The 15,277-nt window shown below is 38.6% G+C and overlaps 1 protein-coding gene across 1 annotated transcript in view; it reads right to left on the bottom strand.

Annotated features, from left to right (window-relative positions):
* The window catches only part of LOC140226324 (DNA-directed RNA polymerase III subunit RPC2-like), a 54,086-nt gene that overhangs the window by 21,854 nt on the left and 16,955 nt on the right, over positions 1-15,277 (bottom strand). The window contains exons 12-19 of the mRNA XM_072306817.1: positions 14,711-14,800; positions 13,988-14,150; positions 12,626-12,779; positions 7,848-8,021; positions 7,191-7,318; positions 2,331-2,416; positions 1,652-1,775; positions 513-671 (exon numbers count right to left, since the gene is read on the bottom strand). Coding sequence (XP_072162918.1) covers positions 513-671; positions 1,652-1,775; positions 2,331-2,416; positions 7,191-7,318; positions 7,848-8,021; positions 12,626-12,779; positions 13,988-14,150; positions 14,711-14,800 — 1,078 coding nt within the window. The remainder of the gene's footprint in view (positions 1-512; positions 672-1,651; positions 1,776-2,330; positions 2,417-7,190; positions 7,319-7,847; positions 8,022-12,625; positions 12,780-13,987; positions 14,151-14,710; positions 14,801-15,277) is intronic.

The raw sequence follows: 15,277 nt of genomic DNA, 5'->3' as shown, positions 1-15,277 counted from the left end.
AAGGGCCCCATAATGATCCCTATGCATGGTAATACAACACAATGGGATAGATGGCCAGGCTCCAAATCATTTGGGAAACCCAGGACTGAATTTGCATACAGCTTCATCTCTGATCTCTATGCAAGTACCCCCAAAATCTTAACTGGAGTCGAACAAAACCTTAGAGTGCATGCTTCAATGCACAAATCCCCTAATGGGCAACTACAATGTACATGGCCAGGCTCGCATACATTCGCGAAACCAAGGACTAAATTTGCATACAGCTTTATCTCTGATATCTACGCAAGTACCCTAAATATTATAAACTGGACACAAACGAAACTGTAGAGTGTACAGTATGCTTCAGTGCACAAATTCCCCGATGGGCAATGATATTTCATCGGGCATGAGCTACGATATCCATGGTTTTCAAATCTACCCTGATGGGCTGCTAATAAAGACATTGTTTCGATCAAGTCACCCTTCTCTCCCTAAGTTGCTGGGTGTTTTAACAGACAAACTGCTTGACTAACCTGGTGCACAGACTCCATCAGCGTCCAGGATCTGGTGTCTCCAGATCGGCTTCCTGGTCAGCGCGTCCAGCTTGGGTCCCATCAGACGGTCAAACGACTGATTGGCGTAGCGCTTCAGGGTGCACTTGGTGTTGCGGTACACGAGGCAACGTCCAAAGCCTGTCAATCATCACAGAAATCTTGAATAATCTCACATCAACATGAAAGAACTAGAAGTCATCTGACCTTTGACACACCATTAAAAAAAAAATTGCAAAAAGAACTTAAATAATCACTACATACAGCGTATCATTCTTCTAGTAATCTCAGCGGAAGGATTTTCTCGACTTTGAACAAACAAGTAAAAAGAGGTCCACTGAATGTGTCACTGCAATCTACTACAACAAAAACAAACAAAAAAAAAGAAAAGAAAAAAAAAAGCTGTGCCTCTGAAATTTTTTCACACTCTTCGTGTAAGAAAACAAATGTACATCTGAATATTGCTAACTCTAGCATCTGGTCTCAAGAAAGTTACAGCTGTCTGCAGTAAACATCATCTACAACAGCACAAGGTAACTTGTACAGCAAATCTGCATGATTGTTTCTCTTTCAAATGACCAGCAACTACATTACTGAAAAGGCATAATACTTTTGCACACGAAAACAGTGACAAAAACTAAGAACACGCAAATCTGGTTGGCACCACCGCTTGATGGTCAAATCACCACATAAAATGCAAGTCATATGTTAGAGGAACGGAAATGCTAGGATTGCTTTCATTGTACTGTGGCATTTGGCGAATAATCGAGCCGTTTGGGCGGGTTTGCGCATAGTAGCAGAATATGCAAACTTGGCATGCCGTCAAACTGAGTCAGATGTGCAAACGTGGAACATAAAGACCTGATTTTACAAAATTACCGTTTCGGTTACAAAATTATCGTTACATGGACGAAAATGTTTATTTAGTTACAAAATGTTGTCATTTAGTTACAAAATAATCATTTCATTGACGAAATGACTGATTTTCTAACGACATATTCCATGCAACACTTGGCGCTCCATGGTTTTTGTCTGTGGTTTAAACCATGGTTTTATTTGTACCACCTTTGTGAATTCAGGCCTATGAGTTAATAGAAGTACCAAACACATTACAGCTGTACCTCGGTCCACTGAGGCTTTGTTGAGGATGAGGGCGTCCTCTATATCGTAGCCACTGTAACTCATCACCGCCACCACGGCGTTCTGGCCGGCCGGGATCTTATCGAAGTTGATCAGGTCAATGGTCTGCGAAATGATTTGGTTCCAAAAAGGAGGGAAGGACAACAACAACAACCAAAAAAAAAAAAAAAATAAATAAATCTATGACTGAAATAGTTGAGGAAGGCCAAGTTACTTTGCAGGGCTTTTCACAGATCGTACACATATGCATATTTATTCAGGGTATACATGTGCGAAATGTTATATCACAAAGTTTAAGGCAATACAGGGTACATGCCCTGCTGGAAAATGGCAAGCCGTGGCCTCTAAATTCCCTGCTTAGCTTTGAAAAAAAAAAAAAAAAAATAATAATAATAATTTAAAATCTGGAGGGGAGCATCGTGTGACAAAATACAATGTGCTGTTTTTAGCTTGTTTGTTTGCGCTATTTGGTCATGCTGTACAGATGCAGTCTGGTAGATGTAGAGTTACATTCTAGGCCCCTGATTTATTGTCATTTTGTCTCTGCTAGTCTTCAAATGTTGGCAAAAGTGGGCCTATGGCATTGTAGAGTTAATGTTATTACCGGACGTGCACTGTACATACAGTAATTGAATAAAACTTCATTTGAAAGCCGCAAACCTTTGACTTGACGAGTGGAGCCATGGGATAGACCAAGAGGTACATCAAGGTGTCAATGCGATTTCTTTGGTTGTATGCTATGGTGCCTGCAAAGAGAAAATAGATAAGGGACACAGATGTACATATTCATAGATACACAAAGATAAAAATATGCGTGCAAACATGTGTACTGTGTACAAATCCATACATACAAGTGTATGTACATGTGTACATTGTATGTCAATACATGTATCAAAATACCAGTACTGCTTTTGTAGGGCCTACATACAATCACACAATCATACTCACATTATTATACACATATTACATAATCTATATTATATACTACATACTACATACATGAAAGAATGAAATTCAAACATTTCATTCCACAAAAGAGAGAAAAATATTCAGTTCATTTTCTAATATCCACACAAGCACACAGGCAACAGAGTGTACAGACTGCACCCTTTACTTCCAGTGGATTTTGTGGACATATAATTTATATTTAGTGGAGCGGCATAGCTTGAAAAATTAGAGGAATTGTGCATTTTATGATAAAAGCACCAAATTTCGCACACATGTTGACAATGACATTTGAAATAAATGCAGATATTGGGCCATCGTAAATAGCGCCCTCAGCGGCCATGGCAGCCGTTTTTCAAAATGGCCGCCATAAATGCCATTTTTCGTGAAGATTTACAAATATCAGAAGGGAAAATGAATAAGATTCTGCAAACGAGTTGGAAATAACATTCAAAATAAATTTAGATATTGGGCCACTGCAAATTGCGCCCTCAACGGCCATGGCAGCCATTTTTCAAAATGGCCGCCATAAATGCCATTTTTCGCAAAAAAATAAAAAATTCAGAAGGGAAAATCAAGAAGATTTTGCAAACGAGCGGGAAATAACATTCAAAATAAATTCAGATATTGGGTTTTTCGTAAATAGCGCCCTCAACGGCCATAGAAGCCACTTTTCAAAATGGCCACCATAAATGCCATTTTTCGCAAAAAATAAAAATTTCAGAAGGGAAAAATCAATAAGATTTTGCAAACATGTCGGAAATAGCATTCAAAATAAATTCAGATATTGGGCCATCGCAAATTGCGCCCTCAACGGCGATGGCATGGATTTTTCAAAATGGCTGCCATGAATGCCAGTTTTCGTAAGATCTTACAAATTATAGAAGGGAAAATCGATAAAATTTTGCAAACGAGTGGAAAATAACATTCGAAATAAATCTACATAGTGGGCCATCGCAAATTGCGCCCTCAACGGCCATGGCAGCCATTTTTTCCAAAATGGGCTCCATAAATGCCAGTTTTCGTAAAATTTTACAAATTTCAGAAGGGAAAATCAATAAGATTTTGCAAACGAGTGGGAAATACAATTCAAAATAAATTTAGATGTTGGGTCAGCGCAAATTGCGCCCTCAACGCCAAAGGCGTCCATGCCTAAAATTGGCTGCCATAAGTACCACCTTTTTTTCTGAATTTACTAATTCCAGAAGGAAAAGATCTTGCACTCAATCTAAAAATTTCGGTTGAAATATATCTTGCGCCTATTTATTACATTATTGTAAATAACGCCCTCAATGGCCATTGCAGCCATTTTATAAAATGGCCACCATTGATTCCATTATTTTTTATTTTCTGATATCACAAAAGGAAAAGTCAATAAGATTTTGCACATTATTTGAAAATAATGTTTGAAATAAATATTTGTATTAGATTATTATAATACTGCCCTCAACGGCCATGGCCGCCATATTCCAAAATGACTGCCATTGTCATAATCATTTTGTTTTAAAAAATGGTAATTTCAAAAAGAAAAGTCAACAAATGTGTACATAAATTGAAAATCATGTTTAAAATCAAACAATATATCTAGATTGCATTAACTCTAGAAATTGGTCCTTCACAAATTTTCAAGAGGAAAAAAAAATTGCTAACAACGGTTATTGCAGCCATTTTACAGAATGGCTGTCATAGATACCATTTTTCTTTTTATGAAGATGTCCTAATGCCGGAAGAAGACAACAATTTTTTTTTTCTTTTTGCACAAGTTGACAATTACATACAAAGAAGTTTAGACATTAAGCCATCATAAGCTGTGTTCTCAATGGGTATTTCAGCTATTTGTCAAACTGGCTACAATACACTCTTCTTTTTTTGTCTTGAAAATTAGCTTAACTTCAGAAGGATAAGACAGTAGAATACTCACAGAGACATTATATAATCTGAAATATGGTGTTAAAGAAATCGCTTGAGGAACAACTAAAATAAACACTGCAGATGCTTAGCGATTATATCTCAATAATGATGAATGCATATTTTAGGTGGCAAACATGAAACATTTCCGAAAAAGAGTAACATGAATATCCAGGAATAACGGCGCCATGTATTAACTTTGACAGTAACACCACCATATCATTGAATATATGGGACTATATGACGTGTATCTATTCTAAAATGTCACTTCCTAAATATTCTTAAGATAATACGAAAAAATGGCCTTTCATTTTTCGAAAAAAGTTAATTTACTTGCTATGCTTCCATAAAAACACATACCTTTAATATCCATACTGTTAGCCGTCACACGCGAAATACTGCAATTAGAACTAAACTAAAAACATGAATTTTGAACTAACCCATCAATGAAACCTTTTTTAAAATTCAAATTTCTTTGAACACCAGATTGCATTAGATATAATGGCTGTTTAGCAGTATTCTATTGCTTTCTCCTTCTGGAATAAGCAAATAAAAATAAAGGAGTGTGTGGAAGCCTTTTTGACAAAGAGTTGCCATAGCCGTTGGGGACGATGTTTAAATAGTGGCTCAATATCTTCATTTCAAATTTAAATTCAAATTCAAACTTGAATTTATTCGAATATCTTTTGTCAATTTGCACAAGAAATTGTATTGTCTTCTTCTGGCATTATCATATTTTCAAAAAATTAATAGCATCTAAAGTGGCCATTTGGAAAATGGCTGCCATGGTCGTTGATGGTGCCATTTCTAATGACCTCAGAGGTACCTATATTATTTTCTTATCAATATGATTTTCAACATATGTACAAATTTAATTGATTTTCTCTCTGAAATTAGCAAATCTTTCACACAAAAAAGCAGACATCCATGGCGGTCAGCATGGCCCTTGAGGGCGCCTTCTATGAAGACCTTATACTTAAATCTATTTTTGAGCATAATTTTCAACTTGTTTGCAAAGTCTTATTGACTGTTCCTTCTGACATCAGCAAATTTTTGCAAAAAAAAAGGGGGGGGGCATCCATGGCAGCTGTTTTGATACTTGGCTGCTATTGCTGTTGAGGGTGCACTTTTGGACGGCCTATTATCAAATTCAATTTGAATGTAATTTTCCACCTTTGTGAAAATTCTGATTGACGTCTAGAACACTTCACGAAAAAAAAAGATCTTCATGGTGGCTATTTTGAAAAATGGCTGGAATGGCCATTGAGGGTGCAATTTGCAATGGCCCAATATGTTTACCTTTGAATGTAATATCCCACCTGTTTGCAAAATCTCGTTGGCTTTTCCTTGTGAGTTTAGTAAGTCTTTTCGAAAATATAGCATTTATGGCGGCCATTTTGAAAAATGGCTGTCATGACCGTTGAGGGCGCAATTTCCGATGGCCCAATATCGAGATATATTTTAAATGTCATTTTGCATTTATCACCAAAATTTCATTGATTTTTCCTTTTGAAATTAGCATTTTTTTTAAAATGAAGAAGTGGCACTTATGGTGCCCATTAAAAAAAAAGAAAGAAAGAAAATGGCTGCCATAGCCATCGAGAGCGCACTTATTTGGATTTATTTTGGATGTAATTTCCCGCTTGTTTGCAAAAAAGAAGAAAAAATGGCTTTCCCTTCTAAAATTTGCATTTTTTTAACAAACAATGGCATTTATGGCGGCCATTTTGAAAAAAATGGCTACCATGGCCGTTGAGGGCGCAATTTCTGACGGTCCAATATCTATATTTATTTTGAATGTAATTAACATTCATGGGCAAAATCTTATCAACTTTTCCCTTCTGAAATTTGCAGAATCATTGAAGAAGTGGCACATTAGACAGCCATTTTGAAAAATGGCTGTCATGGACGTTGAGGGCGCAATTAACAATGGCCAAATATTCAAATTCATTTTGAATGTAATTTCCCACTTGTTTGCAAAATCTTACTGGCTTTCCCTTCTGAAGTTAGCAAATATTTTGAAAAAAATGACATATGGCGACCATTTTGAAAAATGGCTGCCATGGCCGTTGAGGGCGCTATTTCCGATGGCCCGATATCTAGATTTATTTTTGAATGTAATTTCCCATTTGTAACTAAAATTTTATTGACTTTTCTCTCCTAAAATTAGCAAATATTACGAAAACATGGCATTTATGGCAGCCATTTTGAAAAATGGCTGCCATGGACGTTGAGGGCGCTATTTACGATGGCCCAATATCTAAATTTAATCTGAACGTGATTGTCAACCTGTGTACGAAATTTGGTGCTTTTATCACAAAATGCACAATTGTTCGGCTATGCCGCTCCACTAATTAACATTCCAACACATTTTAAATCCATGGCTTGACATGTATTTTACTAGTTTTTCTTCCCCAAAATGTGGGTTGCTGCCTGTGAAATGTAGAGTTTACCTTTTGACAGGCCATACAATTTAAAGTATAAGAAATGAATCTTATTCCACCAAGCACGAAGGACGATGCAACACAGAAATATATAAAGCAACATGTTAATACTGAATGCCCACTTACACTGCCACCAGCAGTCGCGTTTACAGTGTTGGGTCGCAATTTGAATTTAACTCACACTTTTCGATGTGTGTGAATGAGCCCTTTTTACTCCACTCACCCATAGCCTGCTTGCCCATAGCACACTGGTATGTATTCCTGGGGGACTGGTTGTGGTGTGGGTATGGGATGAGGCCTGCACACACACCCAGAATGGTGAACGGCTCTATCTCCAGGTGAGTTGTTTCACTGCAGCAGTGAAGGCAGACAGCCCAATAAAGAAGAGATCAGTTTACCAGGCTCACATGTCATTCATAACAAACAGAAATCCCCATACATTGTACATCAGGGATACCAAGAATCATTGTAAAAGTGGAAATTTTTACGGTGTTGAAATTTTCGCCCATTTCCTCATTTCCTGCAACCAGAAACTAGCGCGAAAATAAAAGCTTGTGAATATTTTTGCTTGCCATATGTTCCAGCAGTTACTGTTTTGATTCTGCAGAATTAAAAACACACGAGACTAATTTTAACTCTAAAGAAGCCAAGCGTGAAAAACTACTCATACAAACATATTTTCACTTTTTACGGAAAACAAGGTTTTTCTTTAATACGGATTAACATGGGTTGTAAAAGCTCCTACTGAAAGGGATGACTTCTGCATGTCCCAACACAAAGCACTGAATCGCTTGACTGCCTATATACAAAGTGACCTCCTAAAAAATTACCCACGACAATGACAAAATATCAAAACAAAACCCTAGAGGGCGCCACTCACCTAGTGATAAGACTCTCATAGAGGGCGACCTGGCAGTCGTTTTCCTCGTTGACGTCGAGGTACTCCACCAGACCCTCCCGTAAGAAGTCCTCAAAGCTGCGGAATCCCTTGGACAACTCCTTCATGTGCTTGTCGGTCACTCTCGGTTGACCGTTCTCAACAATGATGTACGGCCTGTGAAGGAAATGGAAGTTTGGTCATTGTGATGGGGAGAACATGTTTCCAGCCCTTTGTTGTCTTTGCTTGTTTATACATATATAGGGTGTTTTTTTTTTCTTTGTCCCAAATTATAAAAATACACAAGAGACATTCATGTTTAAGTGCTTTGATGTTTGCCTGTGTCTGTGGGTTAACATTTATTGTCAATTCATTTGTATCCACATAGCCATCTGTACTCAGCCAATTTTTTTTTTTTCTATTATCATTATAGGCGATTTATTCTGGTGTCTATTCATTTGTTAAATTCCTGAACAGCATAAGATACAGCTATTCCTCCCTGATTCCCTTCATCAAATATTCTGTCCAATTAAAAACAGCTCAAGTATTTTCCCACTAAATTAACCAAAATTCTACAATTATCTACTGCCATTCCTGAACCTGCTGACGTACCAGCAAAAAGACAGTATCAACTAAAACACACTTCTAGTTGACTTGACAGATGTCTATTTTGTTCTCCTCTACTAAAATTTACGTTCACATTTACCAAAGCAATACAATAAAATGCACAGTCGTCCTTTCTCCCCTCTGATAACATTTTAAATGACACTCCATTTACAGTCATTGTCATAGTGGATAACCACCACACTCAGTGTTGACTGTTAATAAGGGCATCTTTCTCACTGCACTGGTTTTATCAGAACCCATTCCAACTAAACTTGATGTATTCGTAGGCTCTCCCTGGTAATACCGGCAGTGACACGACAAGTTTGGAAAAAACACGCAGGCTCTTTACATGACAGGTTTGATTCCCACAGGTTCCTTTTACTGACATGTTGGTTGAGAAATGTTGATCAGCAATTGCAACCTAAACCAGGGCTGCACACTGGCGCCGGTCCGACGGTCAAGACCGGCAAAAGTCACTGTCGGACCGGTAACTTTTCAGGAAATCCACAAGTTACCGGTCCGACATGACCAGTAAAAAAAAAAAGCATTGGCGGGGTCAGTAGAAAGAAAAAGATCAACCCCGATCAGGGAGAAACAGAATGCAAGATATCGCATTGTTCAACACGTTTTACGCAAGTTTTCGAATATGTCTACCGGTGCAATTTGTAAAGTAAACATACAATTGTATATTAGTTTTGAGCACTAGCAGTCGACCAGTTATTCGCGCTCGCTTGCGCATTGGCGCTGCTCACGCACTGCCATGCTATGCAATACATGCAAAGGATGTACGGTACAATGTAACTGTTGAAATGCATGGATTGTTTCCCCGATCCCGTTCTGTTTGTTCGTTTGCTTGCGATCGGCGGTCATGCCAGACAAGAAGCATTGATAGAAGCGCACGCATTTCTGGGTCATTTTACTCATGATTTTTTTTTTTTTTTTTTAACGCAAGATCGATCCGATCCCGGCTTCGCAGCTGCGTGGCAGTTGACATGTTAGAACTTTTTTACTTGTGCCGATTTTTAGAAAAAGTAAAAACATATTCTATATTCAGCGATACAGTAAATGAATATTTTCATTCGTTCAGAATGGTCTCATAATGAAGATAGGCGCGAAAAGGATCACGAAATCGGCCCTTAAAAAAATGTAAAGAGATAATACAAGGGAGAAAAAAAAAAATCATGAAATCATCGCAGTCCCGCTTACATATTTCAGGTAGAAATCGTCCCAAAAAGGATCATGAATTCGGCCGCGTCGTACACCTTTCAAAAGCTCATAAAAGTACGAAATGCGAAGAGATTATAGAGGAGAAAAATAAAATAAGGACATATTAATTTGGTGCGTGCATCATAAAAGATTACAGCCGAATAACAATTCATGAAATCAACGCAAACCCATTGAAATTTGAGGAAATAAATAGGCGCAAAAAAGATCTTGAATCCAGTCCTGCATGCCGTGTCGGTTATCAAAAACGCATGCACAAATGCAACGAGATTATCGGGAGAAAAATAAAGGACACATTTTTACCCTTCTGGTGCGTGCATTACAAAAGATTACATCCGAAGTAATTCATGAATTCGCCACAATCCCGCTGATATTTGAGGTAGAAATAGACGCAAAAAGGATCTTGAATTCGGCCGTGTCGTATACCTTTTAACAACGCATGTACTAAATGGTAGGAGATTAGCGGGATAAAAATAATGTACACATTTTCAACCCCTTTTGGCGCTTGCATCATATAGATTACAGCCAAAGAGTAATTCATGAAATTATCGCAATCCCGTTGAAATTTGAGTAAACAATAATAGGCGCAAAAGAATCTCGAATTCGGCCCTGCGTGCAGTGTATAATTTTGAAAACGCATTCACAAATGTGAAGAGATTATCGGGAGAAAAATAAAGAACTTATTTTCAACCCTTCTGTCGCGTGTATCACAAAAGATTACAGCCGAAATAATTAATGAAATATCGCAATCCCGCTGATATTTGATGTAGAAATAGGCGCTAAAAGGACCGTGAATTCGGCCGTGTCGTATAGGCCTACCTTTTAAGAACGCATGTATACGATATGTGAAGAGATTATTGGGAGAAAAATACAGGACACATTTTCAACCCGTTTTGGCGCGTGCATCATAAAGATTATAGCCGAATAATAATTCATAAAATCATCGCAATCCCGTTGAAGTTTGAGGAGACAATAGGCGCAAAAAGAATTATGATTTTTGGTCGTGGCGTATATCTTTTAAGAACGCATTTACGAAATGCGAAGAGAAAAAAATAAAGGACACATTTTCAACCCATATTGGCGCGTTCATCATAAAAGATTACAGCCGAAGTAATTCATGAAATCATCGAAATCCCGCTGATATCTGAGGTAGAAATAGACGCAAAAAGGATCATGAATTCGGCCGTGTCGTATACCTTTATGTATACGAAACGCGAAGAGATTATGGGGAGAAAAATAAAGAACGCATTTTCAACCATTCTAGCTGGTGCGTGGATCACAAAAGATTACACCCGAAGTAATTCATGAAATCGTCACAATTCCGCTGATATTTGAGGTAGAAATAGGCGCAAAAAGTATCATGAATTCGGCGGTGTGGAACATCTTTTAAGAACGCACTTACGAAATTCGAAGAGTTTATCGGGAAAAAATAAAAGGACACATTTTCAACCCCTTTTGGCGCGTGAATCATAAAAGATTACAGCCGAAGTAATTCATGAAATCGTCACAATCCCGCTGATATTTGAGGTAGAAATAGGCGCAAAAAGTATCATGAATTCGGCTGTGTGGTACACATACATCTTTGAAGAACGCACATACGAAATTCGAACAGTTTATCGGGAAAAAATAAAGGACACATTTTCAACCCCTTTTGGCGCGTTCATCATGAAAGAATACAGCCGAAGTTATTCATGAAATCATCGCAATCCCGCTGATATTTGAGGTAGAAATAGGCGCAAAAAGTATCATGAATTCGGCGGTGTGGAACATCTTTTAAGAACGCACTTACGAAATTCGAAGAGTTTATCGGGAAAAAATAAAAGGACACATTTTCAACCCCTTTTGGCGCGTGAATCATAAAAGATTACAGCCGAAGTAATTCATGAAATCGTCACAATCCCGCTGATATTTGAGGTAGAAATATAGGCGCAAAAAGTATCATGAATTCGGCGGTGTGGAACATCTTTTAAGAACGCACTTACGAAATTCGAAGAGTTTATCGGGAAAAAATAAAAGGACACATTTTCAACCCCTTTTGGCGCGTGAATCATAAAAGATTACACCCGAAGTAATTCATGAAATCGTCACAATCCCGCTGATATTTGAGGTAGAAATATAGGCGCAAAAAGTATCATGAATTCGGCGGTGTGGAACATCTTTTAAGAACGCACTTACGAAATTCGAAGAGTTTATCAGGAAAAAATAAAAGGACACATTTTCAACCCCTTTTGGCGCGTGAATCATAAAAGATTACAGCCGAAGTAATTCATGAAATCGTTACAATCCCGCTGATATTTGAGGTAGAAATGGGCGCAAAGAGGATTGCGAATTCGGCCCTGCATGTCGTGTACCTTTCAGAACGCATGCACAAATGCGAAGAGAGTGTCGAAAGAAAAATAAAGAACCCCTTGTAGCTCGTGCATCAGAAAATATCACAGCTAAAATAATTCATTAAATCACGGTTATGCAGCAAGTTCGTGCGCCGATGTTTAGAAAAAGTCACAAACGCATGATACAATCTGATTTTTTTTTTTTCATTATCATTTTACACTGTAATTCACGAACAAACATTCTATTTTTTTTATTTCTTGTGCAATAAATAATTCAAGTTTAAAAAGACATTAATCAGTAAAATGTACATGGGGGGGGGGGGTACGTCCATAAAAACAAGAAAATAAGTTTGCAAGTAATTTAATGGGGTTTTTTTAGGTTGCCGTTGTTGACCGGTAAGTTTTCTGTTCGGACCGGTAAAAAATGGTAAAACGGGGCATCTACCGGTCCGACAGAGACATGTCGGACCGGCAGAAAAAATGGGTTAGTGTGCAGCCCTGCCTAAACAAACACATTTTAGTTTTTTGATTTTGTTTTCGTCTTTGTTTTTTGCACAGAGGGAGACAATTGATGAAAATCATAGCAAAAGATGATTATTCTTTCAGAGACAGTTGGCTCACCTGCAAATCCGTCCACCATCCGAGGCGATGTAGACACACCGCTGGGCGTGGTTGGGGCAGATGGAGACAAACTCACTGATGTAGCCCGCCCGCCTCACCAGACGAAACGTCCTCATGAGTCGCTCGTGCTCCCTGATGACGCCCAAAATGTTTCCTAGTATGGCCAGAGAGACTCGGGTTAACTAAACTTGATAGTGATATTCATATTGATTATTCATCGATTTTAGGATTTCCATCGAAGTCCCATCCTGTCAAATTTGTCTCAGAGGTCTCATGTCCACAAAAGCCTGCTTTATCCCGCTTTAGCTTCACTAAGTAGTATATAAACTTCCCATGGAAGAAATCATGCACGGACCCATTTTGACCTAACGGATAAGACCACAGACTACCAATCATGAGGTCCTTGGATTCCAATCCCCCGGTTGCATTGCAACTATCCAGTACAAAATTGTGACCATTTTGGAAAGGTCACACATTTTACTTGAGAGCATCATATCTGCAATTAAAAATCTCACAAGTTACAAACTTACTATGTTCACACAGATGAAAAAAAAAAAAAATGGTTTCTGCGTTGCCCTTTAAATCTTTTAAATTTGTATCAAGGCTGCATCTCCGTGTCATCCAAAGCTACTTTGCAACGCTACACATAGAAAGAGGAGAGCGGCTAACGTAAGTGTTGTCTAAATGTCCACACCGTAATCCTAAAGCTCCCTATTGTGTCTACTCATGGAAAAATAGTTTTCCTGATATCTGTGCCAGTCCACCACTCAAGCCAATGTTGACAATCAGCAAACAGAGCAAAGTAAAGGCGCATTTACTCCGAGCACGGTGCGGGCAATGGGCCATGTTTTGGCTATGGTGGGCCAAAAGGAACCATGTCTGGTTCTGTTACAATATCACTTCTCTGTTAATACTGTATACACCAAATATTTCGTGAGGTTTTTATTTTGGCGAATTTCGCGAGTCAACAAAACACACGAAAATAACGAATGTGACTGCCAATATGAATGTGACCTACATGTATACATTTCTCCGTTCAGTACAACACTCCATGATCGCGAATTTAACCACTCGCGAAATTGTCGGGAATCCCGTTTCGCGAAATTTAGACTCGCGTAATAATAGCGTATACAGTAACTTTGTTACAAAATTAATCTTCCACTGTGTATTTCATTGCTTTGATTTTGATATGCAGTTGTATGAATAACATTTTTGGTGATATTGTACCGATTTACTGATTCTTTTTAACTAAACCAGACATGACTCCTTTTGGCCCACCATAGCAAAAGCCAAGCCCATTGCCTGTACTGTGCTCGGTGTAAACGCAGCCTAAGAATTAGTCATAATCAAGACTGGACTGACCGTTGAGGAAGACGACATAGACGTCCGGCATGCTCAGTTCCTCGCCCGAGAGGAGGTTGACCGGCTCGACGCCGAGGTTGAAGGCCAGGCGGACAATGGGGGCCTCCTCCATGTCGGTGGTGATGTGCGTCATGAGGGCCAGGTTCTTAATCAGACCGCACCCCTGTGGACATGGACAAGGTGACACTCAAAATAAATCACATTTTAGACAAGGATCATGGATTTCAAAAGCTATGAAGCATATTTATCCAGTTTGATATTGCATCAAAAATATCTTCTTTTATCAATATTTTCCTTCTTTTTTTCCTTTTTTTAAGGAACTGGAAAATAAAGTCTCCAATAGGATACTTTATGATAACACTCAAATGTTTTGCATAACTGTAAACAGACACACACACATAAGTACAAATACACTTGCAGGTCCTCACAGATAGACAGCCACATGTACACACATACAATTCCCCCCACGTGTACAACATACTGTATATAAAAGTGGTTTCTTTTGCGGTGGTTTTATTTTCGCGCTTTGAGGTTGAACAGCGAATTTAACATCACGCAAAAATGTTTTGAACTCGTGGCTTGTTACAATGCTATCATTACCGACCACGAATTTAAACACACGCGAAAAAGTCGGCACCGATGGAAACCGCGAACTTAAAGTTTCTGTACGCGAAAGAAACCACTTTTACAGTACTAGTATACAGACTGGTACTCCTTTCTCACCTCTCCTTCTGGGGTATCTGAGGGACACAGCATGCCCCACTGTGATGGCTGCAGGGAACGGGGACCACTCACTTTCCTCGTCTTCTCAAACTACAAGGGATAACAGAGAGAGAGAGAGAGTTAGCACGAGTATAAAAAACAAAACAAAACAAAACAAACACACAAACTAGCAACTTAGCAAACAAACACTCACTCCAAGTAGTGCAAGACAGAACATTGTCGCTGGGGTGTTGACAAGACCTTGTATCTGCAATCTTGGTGAAAATGACTTTTTTGGATTAATGGTCACATAATGCATTGAGTGATGTCCTGTCCAAATCCCAACTGTCTTACTTCAAAAATGAAGCCACCATGGCATGTCAAATTAAAGGCTGTCCCATCGCCACTGTGCTTTAGCCGCCATGTTTTTTGGCTCTCCTGAACATTGGACATTTTGTAGATACGAGGTCTTGGCAACGATGTGACAAAATAATTGCTCATCTGACTATAGGTGGAACTCCAAGAGAGGTTCTCATTCTGCACTGTCTATGCTCCCAAGAGCACGTCAGTCAGTTATACAATACTTCC

The sequence above is a fragment of the Diadema setosum genome, chromosome 3 (assembly GCF_964275005.1).
Source record: "Diadema setosum chromosome 3, eeDiaSeto1, whole genome shotgun sequence".
Lineage (NCBI taxonomy): Eukaryota > Metazoa > Echinodermata > Echinoidea > Diadematoida > Diadematidae > Diadema > Diadema setosum.
The sequence above is the reverse complement of the archived record's forward strand: the minus strand, read 5'-3'. Positions and strand labels throughout refer to the sequence as shown.